Source organism: Geotrypetes seraphini, chromosome 9 (assembly GCF_902459505.1).
Source record: "Geotrypetes seraphini chromosome 9, aGeoSer1.1, whole genome shotgun sequence".
Classification (NCBI taxonomy): domain Eukaryota; kingdom Metazoa; phylum Chordata; class Amphibia; order Gymnophiona; family Dermophiidae; genus Geotrypetes; species Geotrypetes seraphini.
In genome coordinates, this window is record NC_047092.1 from 4,089,233 (window position 1) to 4,111,005 (window position 21,773).

Consider the following 21,773-nt stretch of genomic DNA (forward strand, 5'->3'; position numbering starts at 1 on the left):
ATTTCTAATCTTCTATAATGATCAGTTCTTTTGTCCAGAATATATCATTCTTTCTTATTCCTCATATTCTGTGCCAAACTTTCATACAGATTGTAAGCCCGCTAGAGAAAGAGAAATAACTACTGTATCTGCCTCTAACATATGCAAATCTCTCTCATAATTATTCAGAAATAAACCAATTGGCTACAGGGGGCCCAAAAACTGATTTCAGCACAACACTAAAATACTGTAAATATTGCATCTAGTTTTCAACTGCTGCCTCTAATACAGAACCTTATCACTGAATCTCTAAGTCAGAAAAAAACACAGACATGAAAGGGAACAAGTAATAGCACCCAGGTACAGCAGGTATCTTCCTGTCTCTAGAGGGTTTACAATCTGTTTAAAAGTGAGGCACTGGACTAGGATTAGGTGCTTGCACAAAGCCACAAGGAGCCTCAGTGGAGCTTGAACCCTGGTTCAGAGAATAACAAACTTGTTCCCATCCCTGCAGGAATTCATTTTCCCCATCTAGTCTCCGGAAGTTTTGTCACTGTCCCTGCCCCATTTCTGTAAGCTCTGTTTTAACCGCACAAGCCTCAAACACTTATGATTTTAAAGTGTTTGAGGCTTGTGCAGATGAGGATGGAGCTTGCAGGAATGGGAAAGGAGCAGGAAAAGAACTTGCAGGGATGAGAAAATAGTTCCCGCGGGGACGGGGAAAAATTTGTCCTCGTGTCATTCTCTACCCTGGTTCTCAACCTGTTGCTCTAGTCACCAAAGCTTCTCCTCTGGTCCTCAAGACTAGGCAGTGTGGTTTTATTTGGGGGGACAGCAATATCCTTATCAACACAGTGTACATACAACACTTTAGACAAACACAGGCCGCATGGTTTGCTTCTCACAACACATTTGAATTTTGCCAGAAACAGTAGGCACTACTGCTTTAAGAAATTTCAATGTGTGGTTTGGACTGTATACCACTTTTAAACGGTTATTGCTTTGAGCTGCTATGCACCTGTGCTTAGCAGCAATTACACTGCAAGAAAACACACAGACTGGATACGTTATAAACTGGATATGGTATTTGTTTTTAACAATACTTTATTACATACATTAACAATAAAAGTCACAACAGATTGCAGAATGAGTAACAAAAGTAAAGTAATTTTAGGCTTTTACATCAGAATATATGTTACAACTGGACAGCTGTATGCCATACGCTTAGATGCCTTTGGTGGCATCTTGTCTGAGTTCTGGGTGCAAAGGAGAGCTGTGTGCCATATATGTCCTCTGCAAAGCTACAAGGCTGTAGGACCAGAAAGGGGTAGCGGGACAGGGGCAGGAAGACATGTACAACGGGAATAGGGAAGATGTTGCTGGATCCCACTGGGGGGTGGGAAGCAAAGAGAGGGCTCAGTTGGACTAGAGGAAAGGATGAGAAAGCTCCAGTCAGCCTGGGTGGACAGGGACGGAACAGCAAATACACTCCAATTAGTTCTCAATGCAGTAAAGTTTTCCTAACAGCTTTCAGTTCCTCATAAAGCAGAACAGCACATAAGAGTCTTATGGGCAGGTCTATTATTTTCAGACATCCTAAAAGTTTACACTATTTAGTTTTTATTCTGAATTCAATTTATTACAGTTCTCCTATTTACAAAAAGGGGCAATCCAACAACTTAGCATCCATAGTAAACCAGCAAGGACTGCTGAACCCTTGTCAGTGTTGTGAAATGGTTACATTTCATAAACGCCTACAGTCTACTGCAGCTGATGTGCAACTTCCCCTTCCTTGGCACACTACACACACAGCTCCCAATCTTGAAGCAGGCTGGGTCTCTACTGGTCACACTGGGAAGTGCATGGGCAAGCTGGAGCCAGCTCTCCTTCCACCCTAAGCTTTTTCCATTTGTAGAAAAGGTGCAGAAGTAGAGACGCACAGAAAGTAGGTGCATAGTAAGAGTACCCCAATTCTGTAAAAATCTGGTGTGTATAAACTAATTAGCACGTAAGTGGCCATATTAATAACTGGCATTAATTAGGAGTTACGTGCCTACCTGATTTACACCACTTTTCTGTAAACAATGCACTAATTTCAACAGCAAATCTCTCTTAAGGGCGTATGGGCATGGGAGGGTCTTGGTTTTATACACCTATATGTCTTTGGCTGGCGTAAATGCTCCCACCCAAAATTAGGTGCAAGAATGCGGACTTTAGCTAGTATTTTATAATGGTAGTTCAACGTGGATCTATTTTTACAGAATTTGTGTTTCGTGCCCTGTATCTCTGGGACTATCTTTAGGTGCTATTTGCTGAATCTAACCCCTCCCCCCAAGTGTGCAGGTGTTCCCAGGGGTTGCTCTGTGATGTGGGTTTTTTAAATAAAATATGCCAGCACCCATGTAGAATCCACACACACCACCTTTTTGGAGCAAGTGTACATGTGTGCTGTCTGGCCTATGTTTCAAACAAGAGCCTGTTTGCTCTTCTCACAGAACGGGCGATTTTCACATTGCCTCTGTTATTGCAAAGCTTGCACTTACTTTTTATGCATGGATCGTGCACAGGTTTTCAGAATGAATATACACACATTGCACTTGGAAAAAGCACCTGTATACACTCCCCCCCTCCCCTTTTTATGCAAACAAATTTCAGTTAATATAGCTCTTTCTGCTCCTAGACATACAGGCAAACAATCTTTGTGTTTTACCTGCAGAAGAAGTTCCAGTTGCTCTGGTAAAGCAGTGTTTTACCTGTGGAAATGGTTTTGAAAATGACCCTCTATGGGTAACCATTTAAATTTCACCTCCAACAAATTTTACATCCTTAAACTGTTGGATTTGTGCTTCACAAGAGTATAGTGGTGCTCCAGGATTGCCAAGCACCCTCCTCGCTTCAAAACGGCACATGAGGTGGGATACAACACTGGGAGACAGTGGAGACTTTAGGGTGATCCTCTGATGGAAGCCAGGGATCTCACAAGGAGAATGAACCAGATGAAGCGTCTCAATAACAAACTAAGCTCCTTCCTGGTAATGTTATGCAGCCACTTCAACAGTAATCATCTCTGATTTTCCTGTCCCTTGGTCTGTACAGGTGACATGTAACGATCCATCCCTAAAGACAAAGGCACAGAGCATTAGTCTAAGGGAAGAAACATACAGGAAGCTGCACAACAGAGGTGAATGTTACATCATGCATGCTGCAGTTCATTTGCTCAGCCCTAAAGTCTGCAAAACTCCCAAGAGTCGAGGTGGCACATCTCCATTAATGTACCTTTTCATAGTGAGAACTGTTAAGATGATATGCTTCCCATCTTCTTTTTTACCTAACTCCTTGAGTACAATCTGTTAAAAGAAAGAAAATGACAGCAGATGAAAGTCATATGGCCTATCCAGTTTGTTAAAAATAAAGTCTGCTAAATGTTTAGAAAGAACATCCACAGTCACCTACAATGTCTTTGTAAAGTGGAAGAAAAGGCAGATCAAAAGAAAGCAGGAACATAAACCAAACGTAAGACAAGAACAGAGTAGAAGGTCCAGATGGGACAAACAAGTGAAGCCAAATGTGAGAGAGATTTTATTGGACCCGACACGTTTCAGCGAATGCCTGGGTCAGGGGTCAGAGTGATGTTAAAAAAATGGCAAACTTCCTGAGTTTAACTAAGCCATACAGTGAGATTGGAAAAACTGGGCCTCTTCTCCCTTGAAAAGAGGAGACTGAGAAGGTACATGATCGAAACATTCAAGATAATGAAGGGAATAGACTTAGTAGATAAAGACAGGTTGCTCACCCTCTCCAAGGTAGAGAGAACGAGAGGGCACTCTCTGAAGTTGAAAGGGGATAGATTCCGTACAAAAGTAAGGAAGTTCTTCTTCACCCAGAGAGTGGGAGAAAACTGGAACGCTCTTCCAGTGGCTGTTATAGGGGAAAACACCCTCCAGGGATTCAAGACAAAGTTAGACAAGTTCCTGCTGAACCGGAACGTACGCAGGTATGGCTAGTTTCAGTTAGGCACTGGTCTTTGACCTAGGGGCTGCCACGTGAGTGGATTGCTGGGCATGATGGACCACCGGTCTGACCCAGAAGCGGCAATTCTTTAAGTTCTTATAACAGTGTTACAAAATCCAGTAACAAGTACAAATGCCTTCTTGCTTAACGAGGCATTATCAAAAAATCAAATAGTTGCAGAGATGCCTTATCTGTCCTGTTTTATCTCTTTTAATTAAGATTGTAAGCTTTATTGAGCACGGATTGTCAGAGCTGCATAGGTCTAACAGCACTATGGAAATGATATGTACAAGTATATTATGTTGTGTTAATCAGGTTTTATCTCCCATCTTTACCGATTCAGTTCAAGATGAATTACATTACAACAGGTTGGGTCAGTTACCTAGGAAGTTACAATGGACAGATTGACACAGACATTCAATACGGTTGCTAGTACTATTAATATAATTAGGTTGTAGTTAGAAATACAGTTACAAGTAGGTCATTGTTGGCTCTAATAAAACTACTGATATAATTGGTGATTTATTCAAGTTATTAATATCTGTTTTAGCAGTGCAATCAAGAGGAAAGAGAAAATTACAACAAACTGAAGTGGAGGGGGGGCCTTCAGCAGGTCTGGTTTTCAAGGAGACCACATCACCTTCACAAGGGCTGCCACAACTCGCTGCCACTTTTCTTATGGATGGAGTTAGCAGACACCAGCTGTGGCTCATATGCAGAATTCCAGAGCGTTGCTTGCGTTAAGTGCACAAACTCACCTGTGCAAATTTAAATTCCTCAGACGTGGCATTCCCCCCTGCAGACTCGTACAGCTCTAGACAAACAGAGGAAATATTTCCCGGGGCTTGCAGCGAGTGCTGCCTCCGTGCTGGCAGGGGTGTGCCCAATGGCAAGAGCACTGTGAATCTATCAGCCCCCAACTCGTCCAATTCCTGAGAGAGAAGAGAGGGACAGCGGTGAGATCTCTCAACAGTTCCCAAAACAGTTCGGCTTAAGAGAAACATTTTTATTTCAGCTCTTTCCAAGTGCTTGAACAAATCTCAAGTAGCAAAGGGGTACCAGCATATATGATTACAAAAAAAAAAAATCACAGAAAATACAAACTCAAATTCAATCACGAATTTACAGATTTACGCTGCTTTGTGATTGACCGTGTTGTAAAGGACTGTACCAATCGTTCTCAGCGGCTCCTACGGGCTGAACAGCTATGGATTCATAAATTGAATAGTGAAGAACCAGAGGGGTTAAATTCAAAACTTGAATGGAGTGCTTTTTACTAAGAGATTCACGTTAACAGAATATAAAAGAAAAACAAAAATCGAAATATAAAAACCACAAATAACACAAAATATTAAAAAGAACAAAGAACTTTAGGAATATAAAATAAAATATGTTTTTTGCCCTTCATCACGTTTTTGTTTGTTTTCCTGTATCGGATGTCAGTTTTTGACAGCAATTGATAGTATTCAACAGCGCTTGTAGCGCTGTCACTTCCGGTTATGACGAAATTACACCGGGAGCTTTAAACCTGACCCTGGCGGTGGGGAGCCATCTTTTTGATGTTGAGATGCTGTTTAGCGTCCCTCTTTAAGGTACATCTTGTGAATTAGGAGTTTGCTTTTTCTCTATGATGGGTCTATTCTAACGGCAAAATTTTGTGTGTTTCATTTTGGCTCTAGTTTGATCGGATCTGTTACACCCTGAGGCAGCAGAGTTGTGAAACGCTGGCCACTGTTGGTGTACCGATCAACAGCAGATAAGTGGAAGATTTTTCCTCTATCTTTAAATGCATATAACTTATGAATGATTTAAATAGCACCAAGCAATGCTTTTATCTATCTACAACATTACAGAGGTTTTTTGCCAGTGAGGTTATCGCCTAACCACCTTTAAACCACCATTGTGGTGGTGGGAGGGCCTCAGTCTGAGGCTTTTTCCTCTGTTTGCTTTTTATGATTAAGCTTGCAAGGAACCATAGACATCCAGCAGACGTCTTTCTTATATTTTTTGTGAAAGTGTTCATTTGATACATTAGCTTTTCACAGTACTTGAGTCTTTTTGCTTGTCTTGCAAAACACTTGCAAACCAAGTTGCTTGCAATTCAAGGTTTTACTGTTTCTTCCCATGCAAGGCTGTGTCACTGCTGACCAGTGTAAGTCGATGACATCTGCCCCACAAGCAAACTTGTTACTGAGAGTACCCTTAAGGAGTTAGTCATTTTAAAATGCATTCCCTTCATCTATTGAGAAATGCCTTGTCCTTCAAGCAGGCAGCTTTTTCTCCCATGAACCCAGGTAGAGAAGCAAAGAGTAGCAGAAAAAAAAGACAGAATGATGAGGGCCTCCGGGCCTTGCACTGAAAAAAGCTGGTGTAGAGAATCCCTTTGCACAATATTCACTCCTAGATCGCAACAGCCATCAGTGGTCGTAGGCAGGATATCCCTAATGAAAATGCGCAACAGATATTTGCATACAGTGGAGGTAGTAGGCATATGCTGATAATCCGATCCACTGACAGCTCCTGAGGACTAGGAAGACAGCAGCATGGAAATGGGGACTGCAGGAATCCTGAGGAACCTGTGCAATTCTCACAAGGATGAAGTCGCTGGTAACTCCAGAATGAAGCTTAGAATGGAATGCACTGAGACACAGCTGGAGGCTTAAAAACGCTCATTAGTTAAATGGTGAACACCATCCAAAAAACATGGGAGGCTGCAGGGGTTGGGAGGAAATGGCTGTGAGCAAGTAAATAATCGCCCTGACTCCACGGGTGGGGGATGAATGAATCTTAGCAAGTACGGGTGGGTATGGAAGAAATGTTTGTGCTCTAATTGGGAATATCACTGCACTTGGATCCTTTCAGTGACTAAACCTACTATATGCAAGTGCTTCACAAGAAATGAAGAAAGCCAGATAAAGCCAGCACGTTCATTTCATCTGATCACTGATCCCAGGCTTTACCCCTCACAGCTAAGGATCCTCTGTGCTTGATGCTTAAGCTTTTCTGAATTCTGATATGAGGTTTGTTTCCAGAATTTTCACTGCAGTCTGCTCTATGCAACTATTACCCTTTCTGTTAAAAAAGGGGGGGGGAAGGTACACTGATCCTAAGTCCTTGGGTTAAGTGACTTTCCCTTGATGCCCCAGATACAAAAATCCTTTCTGCATAGGAAGAAACCCATTGACCTGAATGTAACTCAAGTTGAAATAGAACTGGAAAGGGATGAGCTAAGTCCAAACAAATCCAGATCCTCCGGTTAGACCCGGGTCTTCCTGCTTTGAACTTCATGGTTTAAGAATGCATTCCTTGACAAAAATGACACCAATAAATCCTAAACAGTATTTGGCTGCCCACTTACCTTTACTAGGATGTCCCTCGCAGAACACTCAATGCCCAGCGTCTCCTGCTCTGGAGAAAGACTCTCCCTACCAAGGAGGATCCCTGCTTCCATGGCTGCACCAATGGGGATCACCTCATCTGGTGGGATGGAATTCAAGAGCTGCACATCTGGGAAGAGATCCCTAATGAGCAGCTGGAGCCTAGGGATGCGAGCAGAGCCTCCACACAGAACCACCTGCAGTAAGAGAGATTTGTTACATCCCTGGCCCTCTTAAATCCATTGAGATATGTAGTCTCTCCTACCCATGGGCATTTTAAATTAGCTGCAGACTCTGATCTATTCTCAAGATGAGAGCACGTTTAAAGAGAAACCATCCCCTTCACATTCCCAAATGCTGTATCTGTGTTAAAAGTTTTGTCTTTTTTTCCCCTTCTCCAGTTTTCTTTTTTTAATTTTCTTTTTATTAGTTATCATATTTTTCACAAGTATAAAAAATTGTTATGGAAATACAGTCATAATCCAACATTTAAAAGAAAATCAAAGAACAGAAATTACAATCTTACTGGAAACAACTCTTTCTTAGACCACTATTTCGGCCAGAAGAAAAATCAAGATTAGAGAGAGATATATTTTAAATAACCAATTAAGAAAAGGCTTAGTATGTCTATACTCTCCAGTTTTAATTTTTAGAGCTAGACTCTCCACTTCTGATTAACCCCTTAAGGTCCAAAAAGGATCTTATATGATCAGGTGCATAAAAAAAACATATTTTTAACCCATATATTTAACAATACATTTGCAGGGATAAGCTCCAGTTTTCTTTGTAAGCTACATACTTGCATAGCACACACATGTGCACTCTGCTATTGCCTCAAGGAAAAGTGGGACATCAAATAAAATCAATCACTTGTACCCTGGGCTCTGATCCCCTGTATCAGCTCACTGAAGCTGCAGACCTCAGTGTGCAAGTGTGAATCAGCCACTGTTCCAGGTCCTGCAAAGCATCTCATAGAACTGCAACAGACCAGCGAGTCAACCTCCCTCCCAAACATCACCAAAACTGACCTTGTAGAAATGAATGAACCAAGGTAATTATGGATCCTTGAGAGGTTAGTGTTACCTATAACAAAAGGTTTTCTGACATTTTGTTATTCAGCTGGTTTTAAATAATAAAAATAGGCCAGTCTTGCTCCAGTGGAAACTATTACCTGGCTAATATCCTCCGAAGTGAATCCGACTTGTTCCAGGAGTTTTTTGACTGGTTCTATACACCGATTAAAAAGCGATGTGCATATGAGCTCAAACCTAGCCCTGAAGGAAAAGAAACCAGAGGAGAGACTTCTGTTCACCTGATCACCTTGCTCTACGTGCACTTCTTTAAAATTCTGAGTAAGGAAATATAATTGCATGTTTATGACTCTTATTAAGATTGGAATCTGGAACTGTATAACTGGAAATTCTTACTTCATCAATGTTTTGTTGTACCACATATTAAAAAGTCAATAAAATTTTATTGTAACTAAAAAAAAACAGGCACTGATTTGCTAGAGAGCATCATTTGACTATGCAGGTAATGGCCAATAAGAAGGCAGCCCTCCACCATTAACAGCTGATGACATAATATCCCTCCTTTCCACAGGGACATTTAAAAAAAAAAAAAAAAAGGGTGTCTGCATGGATGATTCAGCTTAGTATATCATGTATTCCCTCTGAGGTCCATTAAACATAGAAACATAGAAACATAGAAATAGACGGCAGATAAGGGCCCACGGCCCATCTAGTCTGCCCACCTTAATGTCCCTCCCCTACCTTTGCCCTGTGAATAGATCCCATGTGCCGATCCCATTTGGCCTTAAAATCAGGAACGCTGCTGGCCTCAATCACCTGTAGTGGAAGACTATTCCAACGATCAACCACTCTTTCAGTGAAAAAGAACTTCCTGGTGTCACCTCGTAGTTTCCCGCCCCTGATTTTCAACGGATGCCCTCTTGTTGTCGTGGGACCCTTGAAAAAGAAGATATCTTCCTCCGCCTCAATGCATTGTGCTCGTTTACGGGAATGTGCCTGGTGGGTCATACATAGAGCCTTTATTACCCCCCTCCCAGTTTCACAGAATGGGCTTTGCCCCATATCCTCTTTGTTTGAAATGTACCTTGGCAGAGGCCACTTTCTTGCATGTTTTTTGGCATCGTTTCTCTGTGCAAACCTTTTGGAAACATGCTGGAGCCTCTATTAGACGCATTCTGGGCCAGCCCTTTCTGCTATCTCCCGAGGTGCTCTTGTGGGGTTCGAGGGAAGGGAGCTCGATTGTGGGTTCGGAAGCTTGGTATTTTGGGTTTGAAAGCGATTTTGAAAGTGTGGACCTCACCGGATTCCCCCTCGTATTGGGGGTTGGAGACTGGCTATCCTTGAGTTATTGGGTTGGGAGGCTAAGGATGCACCAGGATGCTGTTTTTAGCCGTTTGGGATCCCTATCTTAATTCTCTACCACCTCAAAAGCCCAGTCAAATTTTGAATTTGCTTTAAGTCTACCCTGTTTTCCACTGCTTTTTGGTTTCCTTCTACCTCGTCTCTATTCAGGGGGATTGGGGGGGCTAGCTTGGGGTGGGGAGTGTTGGGTGGGACGTAGGTGTTGTCTTTGGTTATTTCCTGTCTGGTCCCCCTTTTTTTTCTCTTTCTCTCTTGCTACTGGCCCTGGGATGTGGGACTGGACATGTGTTGCAGGGGGGGCTTCCTATCTTAGTTTGGAACACGTGGGAAAATTGTTGATGCCATGCTTCTGCTGTTATTCTTGTTCTTTCATCATCAATAATTTGTTTTGCATAATGGGAGGGGAAGGGGTTTGGGTTGGAAGTCTTTCTGTATTATATTGACCACCACCACTGTTCGTTTGTTGAGTTCATCTTCCTTTATTGTTCAATAAAAATTGTTTGCACTTAAAAAAAAAAAGAGAGAAGTGCACATTAAAATGAAAAGAAACTATTGTGGGGAGAGGTAGTTTCTTGTTCATGGGTAATCTGCTAAATAGAATACATAGACACACGCACACACAGTGGTGTAGTAAGTGGGGGGAGGATGGTCCGCCCTGGGTGCCATCTTGGGTGGGGGGGCACCTGTACTGCTCTCCATCCCCCTCCACAAGCGCCTTCACTTCATTTCCCTCCGTACCTCTAGCTCTTTGCTGGTGCAAGAAGTAACTCCAACCTGCTGCTCACGCCAACATCGGCTCTTTCGCTGATGTCACGTCCAACTCCCACGCCTAGGAACTGACATTAGAGAGCGAGCCAACAGTGGCAGCAAGTTTATGAGGCTGCTCTAGCCAGGAAAATTATACGGGGGAAGGGATGGGGCGAGCGCGGCAGGGGGCGGGGAAGGAGAGGAGGGCAGAGAAGAGGGTGGGGGAAGGGTGCCTCTCACCCTCACTACGCCACTGCACACACGCAAGCAGTGTTGGTATACTGTCAGGTACTTGTGACCTGGATTGGCCATTGCTGGAAACAGGATATGGGGCTTGATGGACCCTCGGTCTTTCCCAATATGGTGATGCCATTGCCTGGTGCTGACAGCTAGAGGAAGAAGCTGGAGCTCTCCACTGCACACAACGAAGAGGCAAATGCCAGGGATCAGCTGAGGTAAGGGATTTCCATGCCCCATACTGTTTCCAAAGGAAAGGAAACTGGCTCGCCCTCTGTCCTTTTAAAATTCTCATATCTGGCTCTCACAGTGTCTTCCAAAGTCTCATTTTTGCAATTGTCAAGTCTTTCCTCAATTATTGGCCGCCTTTCATTTTAAAGATGATGGGCAAGAATGCTCAGAAAAAGCTTTTTTGTTTGTTTCTTTTTAAGACGGCTTTTTCAGCAGGCACCAAGGAGGACAGTTTTCTACACCCTTTCCCCACAAAACACAGAAGAGTTTCAGATACAAGAAGCATCTTACCGAGACACGTTACAGTCGAAGTCAAGCCCATCATACAAGGAATCCACAAAACAGTTTGAACTTCCCAAGGTGGAGAGCGAGTGCTTTGCAACATCAGCGCTGTTCATCAGTTTGATCATGGCACGTACGTTGCTTTTAATATCCTGCTTATAAGACCTAAAGAGACATCCAAGGAGTCATCAGGTAAAAACAGGGTCAGCCTAGAACCGAGTTACTAGGCAGATAGGAATGGCTCTATCAAGCTCAAACTATAGCCCCAGCTGTCAACCAAATCAGTTTGACTACCCGAAAATAATTTTTCAAGATTATAAAGCATGTGAATTGCAAGAGACCAATGTTTGGTTTACTGTTCTCTCAGGTCTCAGCCTATTGATGACAATGCATTAACTGGCCCCAAGACCTGATGGCCATTACAGGTAACTGCAGTGCTGTTACAGGGTGTCAACATATCCCTCTGTCCTGAGCCGTCAGTCCCAAGGGCCAGATACTCAGTTTGGAACCCTGCTTTAGACAACAGAAAAATCAGAAGAGGAGACGAGGTGACGGGAAAAGCTGTATCTAAATTGCTCTAAACTCACGCTCAACGCTCCCCTCCATGATGCACACTGCTCAGAGACTCACCTCTGAAATTCAGAAGCTAAATGTTCTGCCAAGGCTTCTGTAAAGTGTACACCACCGACGCGATCATCCGTGTTTGTGGCCAGGACACGGTACAGCCCGCTGTTAACTTCCATGAGGGTGACAGACAGTGACGTTCCTCCCAGTTTGTAGACCAAAATATTGCTGATACATAAAGAGGAGAGAGAATTTGGCATTAGTGGGGCATTCACTCGCCAACACATCCAAACAAAAAGAACCACCTTTCATACCCCATTCATGCTCCTCCACATCATGTGAGCTGAGAGAATCGATAAACATAGAGAGAAGGCTAATTTGCCTGCCCAGATTTCCCAGATCTTCCATGCCCCAAGTATATGCCCAGTCTTAAATCACAACTTTTTTCAGTTGTGATTTAAGACTGGGCATATACTTGGGACGTGTAAGATCTGTGTTATGAGTATTATTCCCAAGTAGAGGTTGAAGAAAAGTAGCATCATTTATATCCTTCCTAGATTTCAGCACAACAGCAATGAGAGAGATGGTACAGCGCCGTAAAGAACCAGCACTTAATTCAACTTGCAGCGGGATAAGCCCCTGATAAGGGCATGAAACAGGGCTCTGTAGGGCGATCAGCTGGCGCTCCCTGGAAACAGACTCTTTGACTGATGAACGCCAGCGGTTTTTTGATTGAGATAAGTTCCTTTCTTCAATAGCCATTTTTGATTGTTGGAAGATTGATATACTGTTATTTGGCATTGTAGGAACGACTTTCAAATGATTTGACACTTTTTAGTGTTTTTTGACTTCTTGAACTTTTCAAAAAAACTGTTACATAAAGTCCCCATGAACTGATGTAACACCCTTCATTTATTGCCTTCCAGAACTAATTCAAAGAGCCCTCAATCCATTCGGTGTTTCAAGTACAGAGAGTAGGTCTTTTCTGATCAATCTGAATACTGTGACCCCTCTCAATCAGAGTAGGCTTGTTAATATTCTTGGAACAGCAGAATTGAAGACACTCAGAGATTACAGAAGCGCAGACCTCACCTTGCAAAAGCCTAGTAGGCAACAGGCTAAGAAAATGAACTTCTAGTACACAACTGGAAGGAAAATAATAACTCTACTGGTTTTCCAATCCAAGCCAGGGTTTTGTTTAAGAGTAGCCTCTATAGTTTATAATCCTCAACGATGCTCTCCTCTAAGGATGAAATCATTGTTTATTGGAATTTCTGGTCACCAAAGGAATTAGATTTAGATATTTTCCCTTGAAAATTAAGACAGATTCCTTCCATCTTAGGTTTTTGTCATGCTTTGAAGATATTTTACTCTGCTAAGTATTGTGCTGAAGATTAGACCAGAGCTTCCCAAACTATGAGTTGGGACCCTAAAGGGGTCACAAAACCTGCTTCTGTGTCACAAAGGTGTATCATTATTTAGCAACGCCAGGAGGTCACAATTTTACTTGGTTGCAATCATGCTGTCAGAGCCACAAAGATTGGGACGTACCCAATTAGACTACGTTTTTGTAATATACTGTATGTGTTTCAGAAGCTTCCAATGACTGCATCGCTCCTTTACTGGACCCTATAGGTCACTATGAACTCATATCAGGGAGTGAGTAACTAATAAACTTACTGAACAGAATAACAGAATTACCACAAATATTTTTCTCTTCCCTAAAAAGAGACTTCATTTTTGCCCATTTAAATTCCTTATTTTTTATGATTTAAAAAAACAAGCATTTTACCTTTTACCAGTGGGAGATTCTTGTCCGATTCCGTAGGCCAGTAGTGCTGCAGACGGTTCATGAACGAGTCTCAGGACATTCAATCCCGCTGCAACAGCTGCATCTCTGCAAACAATTCCAGACCCCACACTTAACTCAAATGAAAGCTTTACTTCCGATAAAGAAACCATAAGCCTTTAACCCTGCTTTATATCACAGTGCTGGAAATTAACTGAAAAAGCAAAAAATAAAAATAAAAAATGGAGCAACAACAAAACTGAATGGGGATCATTAGGTCCAGTTACAGGGTCTGCAGGAAAGTTTCCAATATGACAAGCACAGCTGGGTCATTCTAAGCGCTCTAGAGAATTTCATGTGGACAATTGATATTGGAGATAGGCCCTGCATGACAGTGTTCATCAGTGCCTCGGAGCTAGAGAATTGCACAGGGACAAATTTGTCCCCATCCACGCAGGAACTCAATTTCCCCGTCCCGTCCCGGTGAGTTTTATTGCTGTCCCTGCCCCATTCCTGTAAGCTCTGCCTTAACCGCACAAGCCTCGAACAGTTATGATTTTAAAGTGTTTGAGGCTTGTGAAGATGAAGACGGAGCTTGCAGGAATGGGGCAGGGACAGGAAAAGAACTCTCCGGGACAGAACAGAAAAATGAGTCCTGAAGGGACAAGAAAAAAATTTGTCCCCATATCATTCTTTACTTGGGAGAACAGTTTAGAAAACTGAATAAATAAACAGTGTGATAAGCAGAGCTGGTATTGTGATGTCATAACGCCTCATTCCATCAATGACTGAGAGCCAACCTCAATTAGGTGTCACAATGGCTTGATTGTCTTTTACTTGGCTCACTTTTGCTAAATTTTGATTTCTAGAGTGATGAAGTGTAGAGAATGACATGGGGCCAAATTTGTCCCTGCAAGAACTCATTTCATCTGAAAATATCAGCTCTAAGGCTATTTAAATGTGTACAGTTAAAATAAATCCTACATTATCAGACATCCCCCCGAGAAGTCCCTACTGTCATACATGACTCGGTAGAAAAGAGAAATAAATAGGACTCCAGACTATGACACGGTGACAAAATTCATCACTGTTCCCATCCTCACAGATAACTGCAGGAAACCATCTCCCTATCATTCTTTAAGGAGGGAAGAATCAGAGTATGAATGGACACAACCACTGACCCTCAAGTCTTGCATTAAAGAATGCTGGTGTAGAAGAACTGAGGTTGAGATAGACACTAAAGAATGACAATCTCTGGTATCCAGAACTGAGATTGTGATGTCATAATGCCTCATTCCACCAATAAGAGCCAACCTCATCAGTGATGTCACAATGGGTTCATTGTCCTATACTTGGCTCACATAAGAATCAGTATGAATGGGCCCAGCCACTCACCCTCAAGCCTTGCATGGAAGAATACTGGTGTAGAAAGACTGAGGTTGAAATAGACACTAAAGAATGACATGGGATTGTTTCCTGCGGTTTTCCACAGGGACGGGAACAGTGATGAATTTTGTCACTGTGTCATTCTCTATTCCAGAGTTCAATGCTGGACTTTATTTCCATTTTCAAAGCATTGTACATAAATCAGTCTAATACTGATGCCCTGAAAGATGGAACGGCTGAGAAAGGAGCTTCTCCAGCACATGGAAACCTTTGCAATATACATCTGTCCACCAGAGAGAAAGAGAGGTCCCAATTCTTACCGAAGAGCAATCTTCTGCTTCTCTCCAAACTCAAAAGGCACAGTAATAACCGTATCATTAACATCAGAACCCAAAGCAGACTGGGCAGTTTCTGGTTCAAGACAAAAAGGGCAGATATCAAGTCAAAGAAAGAATTGGAAAGTGATACTTCTGAAATTATTTGCCATGCATTTTGAGGGCCTGGTACATACTATTTCTTTTTTTTATGAATTAGCCTGTGCCTTTTCAGTATTAGATCATTAAGGATTATATTCAGGTACTGTAAGTATTTTCCTATACCTAGAGAGAATGTCATCTGCTTCTGAACCCAAGACAATGAAGGGTTAAGTGACTTGTCTAAATGGGATCCAAACAGGGCCTCCCTGGACCTAACCACTAGGGTACTGCTCCACTACTATTTGCCTATGTGAACAGGGCCCAGGCAGAAGAGTAACTGTTTATCCATGAGAAGTGATGTTTAAAAGCAATCAGATCCTAGGGGGTGAGAAAGCAAGATGAGAAAATGCCCTTAAGCACATCTAACCCACTTTGTACCTACCTTTCATTTTTAGAAAGATTAATTTGGCCGCATCCGCTGGGTAGACATGTTTGACTTCGTCCCCAGTATCTATCTCATACCTTGGTTTTCCATCTTTTTCTACAACCTGGAAGTGAAATTCAACCGTTTCTAAGAGCCTTCTCTAGAAATGAAATTCAGCAATTTCTAAGAGGATTTCTTTGCTTGCCAACAACAGGGCAAATGGCTATCTCAAGGTGTCAGCCACTTACTGTGCATGTGCTCTCTGCTATGTGCTTCTGAGCCTGCGGGTCACCAGAGCTGATGAGACACGAAAGAGAATTTAGGTAATTAGCCAGTCACTAGAGAAAGTGCACAAAATAAGAAAGTTGTCTTATGAGATCTTTAAAACAATGCACAGAGTTATGTCCCACACTGAGGCCGATGCTTTAGCATGCTGGCAGGCTTTCAAGTCTCGGATTTCTATCTATTCCGTTGAAATCCAACTTACGGAGCCTGTATCATGTTAAACAAGTCCCTACCGACACAGCATAACACAACAGCACAACATATTTGAGCTGAGCACAGCGAAGGGGTTTATGCTGCTTAGCAGACAGCAGCTGTGTGAAATCTGAAGGATCAAAACAACAAAAGAACCAAAGGTCCAACTTCGTCTGCAGTGAAAAAACAGACCAGAGAAAACAAACCAAAACTGCAGACTTGTACACGGTGCAGGCAAATTTTATTTTGACAAATAAATCTTAACTAAAAACCTTTTACCAGACAGGGGCCCCAACACGGTCCGTGTTTCGGACAACCTTCATCAGGGGTCCATGGTAATAAAGGTAAAAAGAAATATATCACAAAAAGAAGCCTGGAAAAATAGCATTTGGTAGCACACCAGTGAATCTCTGAAATGCACTACAAGTTCGTCACAGGATACAAGGAGGTCCGACCCAGGATACATCCAAAAGAGAAAAACCAGAAGCGCAGCTTGCAGAAAAGGTCACGGCACCAATTCCATTCCCTGTTCAGTTACTTACCATCTTCCCAGGATCTGTTTCACTTTCACTACTGTGCTCGACGCATTTCTGATTCTGCTCTGTTTTGCCGCCAACCCTACAATCTGGAGGAAAAAAAAAAGAACTGCACTTGTGATTTTTAAACTGAGGAGCAAAGATGCTGCACAGTTATTTCTGTTGCAAGAAATATAATCTTCTGCTTACTCTTAACTGGTGTTCTTCTTTCCTTAAATTTCCCCAGTAATACATCCCACATCTACCTCCAACTCACCTAGCTCATCTTTCAACCAAGAAACGTTAGATCACGTTTCAAACCATCCCACACACTCTTCGCACTTAAACACACAATGAAAGAGTGCTGTATTTTAGGAAATGTGAGAGATCGTGGCTTTAGACAGTGAAAGCTGTTCCACAGGCATTAAATAATGTATTTCTTTCTATTCACCGCGCCGTAATGCACCTTTTCATTATTATACATGATTTTCTTAGCAAGCATAGTGGGGAAGTATCATCCAACGAATGGTTTACAACTGAAAGACAGCTTCAGTGCCTCCTGGTTTTCCAAATGAAAGATAAAGGCTTGGCTTTGTTCTGTGCTCTTTATCGTGATTTTTTAATTGCTTTTATAGATCGGTGTTGTTAGGGTAGGGGGTGGGGAACGATAGGGATCCTAGGATTTTTATTTTGTACAACTTTGTAAACTATTTCAGTTGGTTTATTAACATGCAAGCAGCATAAATAGCTAACCCCCTCTTTTACAAAAGTGCGCTAAATCTACGCATGCACTAAACGCTAACACGCCCATAGATTAACATGCACGCATTAGCGTTTAGCCCGTGGTTAGCGTAGCGCACCTTTGTAAAAGGAGCTCTAAATTATACTGCTGGAAGAACTTTAAAACCAGACAGGCAGGTTTTTAAAAGACAAAAATCCAAATGCTGCAGTGTTGAAAGAAAAAGTACTACCTCCTCACTTGCCAAATAAGCCACAACAGCTGGAGTGACCCTGTCACCTGCATCATTTGCAACCACATCAGCACGGCCATCCTTAAAAAATAAAACATTAAAATATTACACAGGTTGCTTAAAGTAAAATAACATGCCCAAACTCAGCAAGTGCGCATTGCAAATAATTTTACAGCAATAGGGAGCAGTAAGGTTAAGATAATATTAAGCTTGATATATATCACCTTTCATCTAAGAGAGCAAAGCGGTGTACAGAGCGAAGTCATAAGATCATCAGCCAAACACACAAAATTACAGGGGGCAAAAAGATAAAAAAAGGAACAGTTTACCATACCCTCCCACAGGTACTGTTACAGATACAATTTTGACTTCTCAAGGCACCTTAGAATGATATAGAACTCTATATACACACAAAATAGCAAAATTATAAAGAAATCATTCTTCTTATGTTTTCTATTTCAGCTGAGTATATGATGCGGACCTTGAAGAGGGTAGACTCGGCCAGAAAGGAAACATTTCCTCTTAGAAATAGCTGGCCAAACTATTTTTTTTTAAATCCAGTTGCTTTGAGGAAAAGCACAGAAGATCCTTAGATTCAAAGATGTAGGGACAAGCCTGTGCTTGGGCAGATTCTGTGGTGCTACATTAGGAAAGGGCAGGACCAGGTGGCTCTTGCAGGTCTTATCAGATGATATGCACTGTTTCTAGAAAGGCTCTTTTTCTACTTTTAAAAAAAAGGCATTTATAGAGCACCTATGAACAAAAATTCTGTAGGTGTTTTGCTCCAAGTTTTATTTACCCTATCCTTAGGTCATGATTGTATTTTATTTAGGTCACATTATATGACTTTTAATCTTGTAACATAAGAAAATCAAAAACATAGATAAAAATTACAAAATATTTACAGAAAATTAGAACCTAACATTCTTCACATATTTCATATTTTGGGTATTTCTTGGAATGACCTGGTTAAATTGAGAGAATGAATTGTTTTAGGTCCTCTCCAAAACTTAGTGGCAGAATTCTTTAAGAAACTGGAAGCTTTAGAAACATAGGAACATAGAAATAGACGGCAGATAAGGGCCAGGGCCCATCTAGTCTGCCCACCCCAATGACCTTCCCCTACCTTTCTCTGTGAATAGATCCCACGTGTCTATCCCATTTGGCCTTAAAATCAGGCACGCTTCTGGCCTCAATAACCTGAAGTGGAAGACTATTCCAGCGATCAACCACCCTTTCAGTGGAAAATAATTTCCTGGTGTCCCCGTGCAGTTTCCCGCCCCTGATTTTCCACGGATGCCCCCTTGTTGCCACGGGACCCTTGAAAAAGAAGATATCTTCTTCCACCTCAATGCGGCCCGTGAGATACTTGAATGTCTCGATTATGTCACCCTTCTCTCTGCGTTCCTCAAGTGAGTACAGCTGCAACTTATCCAGCCGTTCCTCGTACGGGAGATCCTTGAGTCCCGAGACCATCCGGGTGGCCATTCTCTGGACCGACTCCAGTCTCAGCACATCCTTACGGTAATGCGGCCTCCAGAATTGCACACAGTATTTCAGGTGGGGCCTCACCATGGATCTATACAATGGCATAATGACTTCAGGCTTACGGCTGACGAAACTCCTGCGTATGCAACCTATGATTTGCCTTGCCTTGGATGAAGCTTGCTCCACTTGATTGGCAGTCTTCATGTTCTCACTGACGATCACCCCTAAGTCTCGTTCTGCTTCAGTTCTTGTTAGGATCTCGCCATTAAGGGTGTAAGTCTTGCATGGATTTTGGCTGCCCAGGTACATGACTTTGCATTTTTTCTCCCAAGTCACTCTAAAAGCTTTCTTATGCCATGTTTCTTTCCTCACAATTTCTATACTGGGATAGGTAAGTTGCTTTGTGTGGTTTTAATGGGCAGTTTGGATAGTATTTAATTAAGCACTCCACTAGGATGTTGTTTTCTTTTTTTGGAGTATGCAAGAATTTAAAGGTGAGACCCAGTAGCTTAAAAAGAGAGCATCCCTTAATAAGAAGCCAGTATAATAAATGCAGAATTGCTGGAGCAATATTAGTTGCGAGTCTGTGATCTGCAATACTTCAATGTTTGGTGATTAGTCTTAATGTATATACAGTACTATAAGTCCTCTAGTCAATAAGGAAGGCACTAGACACTTATGAGGGTGCTGAAAGGTCCAACCAAAAAAATGACATGGATGTGGTTCAATCATTGATCTGAAACAATATCAAAACAAAGAATTTTGTTTCCGTAAATTGGCACTTAAGGAAATAAGATCACACCCTTTTCAGCTACAGTGGCAAAATAACGCTCAGAATTTAGGAAGTTGGTTGGTTGGGTTGAGAACTTTTTAGCACCCCCTCGTAGATGTAACTAACAATTAATGTGTGAATGGCATTTTAGAAAGGACATCCATTCTAAAACACATGAGAAAGGAACTTCCATGTACTGGTTATGTCCAGCACGAGCATCCCCAGTGTACCAACAGAAATGTCCAAGCTATGAATACAGCAAAACAAGGGACATGGTGACTGCACAGAGACATCAGTGTTGTAAAACGGCCACAGTTGCCTATGTAGAGGAGCAGTAGGCAGAGACCCAGGAGACCTCAGTTCAAGTCCCACTTTAGATTATTTTGGCCCAGTCAGCACTGAGTTAGCCAGGTACGCTAACCAATTTAGCACATGCTAAATGTTATGGCCTCCATAGAATATAATGGATGCCTTAGCATTTAGCGCATGCTAAATTGGTTTGTGCGCCTTAATGCAAGGACCCCTTAATGCCAACGTTATGTTTATTTAAAAACTTGATATACCATCCACCACTGTAAGATTTGAGCAGTTTACAAATTCTAAACATTCAATAAATTAAAAAGAAAAAGAACTCCATTTAAAACAGGATAAACCTAGCCCTTCAAACTACAAAAACACACTCACTTGACTTTCATACTAAAGTCTAATTTCACTGAGGATAGGTCACTTACCCCCCCCCCCCCCCACACACACACACACCTTTTACAAAACCATAGCATGGAATTCTTATGTGTTGGAGCCGTTACCGCTATGGTTTTGTTATAAAAAGGGGGGGGGGGGCGTATTTATTTATGCAAGCATTTTATTAGAGTGAAATATCTTTATTTGAGATCTGTGTAATCAGATAATTGAAAGTAGGAGAAAGATGAGATATTTTATGTGTTATTGTTATGAAGTCGTTTATGCAAGTTATGTAGTCGTTTATGCAAGATTTTCCTAGGCTTTAAGCACAAAAGAAATTTTAAAAGAAATATTTATTCAGATACTAAAAGACCTGCTGAAAATAATGAGATTTCAACAGAGCCTTGAATTTCTTAGTGAAGCTCTCCCTGGTTTTTCGCAGGGCCAGCCAAAAAGATGCTCTCTCTCTTGTGGGGGTCCAGTGCACATGGAAACAGGGAGGGAGGGAGAATTATTGAACGTTGGGGAGGAAGAGGAGTGAGGTAGAGATGAATGGGGAAGAGTGGGATGGATGGAAAGGAATGCAAGAGGAGGGAAGAATACTAGGATCCGAGTTACATACAAATTCAACTTAAGAACGTTCTTAACCCGGGGACTGCCTGGATCCTCTTTCCAACCGATTTTATGCAATTTGTTGCAGGTTTCGGGGCCTCCCAGGTAGCACCAACATTTCGACCATCAGGCCGTAGCTTTGTTCCTAGGACTAAGCAAGGGAACCCAAACCACCCGCTTCAGTACCTTATATACAGCCACGCAGGCACATGTGCAGCCCAGGTGCACGCCGATCGCCGCCATGACAGGTCACCGGCATCACGCGACCTTCCGACAACCAATCAGAGGACGCAGAACATCGCTCTACCAATCGCAATGTTCAACCGGCAGAGAGGACTTGGCCGACGAATCACTGGACACAGAGCCTCGTTCAACCAATCGCAATCTTCGGCCGTCCAAAATCTAGCCCTTGACGTAAAAG

General features: G+C 42.2%; 1 protein-coding gene across 3 annotated transcripts; it reads right to left on the reverse strand.

Annotated features, from left to right (window-relative positions):
- Positions 1 to 1,051: 1,051 nt before the first annotated feature.
- HSPA14 (heat shock protein family A (Hsp70) member 14) lies at positions 1,052 to 21,686 on the reverse strand. Of its 3 annotated transcripts, none has more exons than XM_033959040.1 (14): positions 21,539 to 21,686; positions 17,800 to 17,880; positions 16,856 to 16,938; positions 16,085 to 16,133; positions 15,855 to 15,960; positions 15,317 to 15,407; positions 13,614 to 13,718; positions 11,888 to 12,049; positions 11,267 to 11,422; positions 8,539 to 8,641; positions 7,349 to 7,564; positions 4,749 to 4,922; positions 3,256 to 3,326; positions 1,052 to 3,096 (listed from the first exon to the last, which is right to left on the reverse strand). In XM_033959040.1, exons 1-14 carry the CDS (start codon positions 21,593 to 21,595, stop codon positions 3,018 to 3,020), a joined length of 1,533 nt encoding a protein of 510 aa, XP_033814931.1. In that variant the 5' UTR covers positions 21,596 to 21,686; the 3' UTR covers positions 1,052 to 3,017. The 3 variants fall into 3 exon arrangements, with proteins under 3 accessions (XP_033814931.1, XP_033814933.1, XP_033814932.1); XM_033959042.1 differs by having other exon boundaries at positions 17,808 to 17,880; positions 21,539 to 21,674; XM_033959041.1 differs by lacking the exon at positions 21,539 to 21,686 and adding an exon at positions 21,363 to 21,498 and having other exon boundaries at positions 17,808 to 17,880.
- Positions 21,687 to 21,773: the final 87 nt, after the last annotated feature.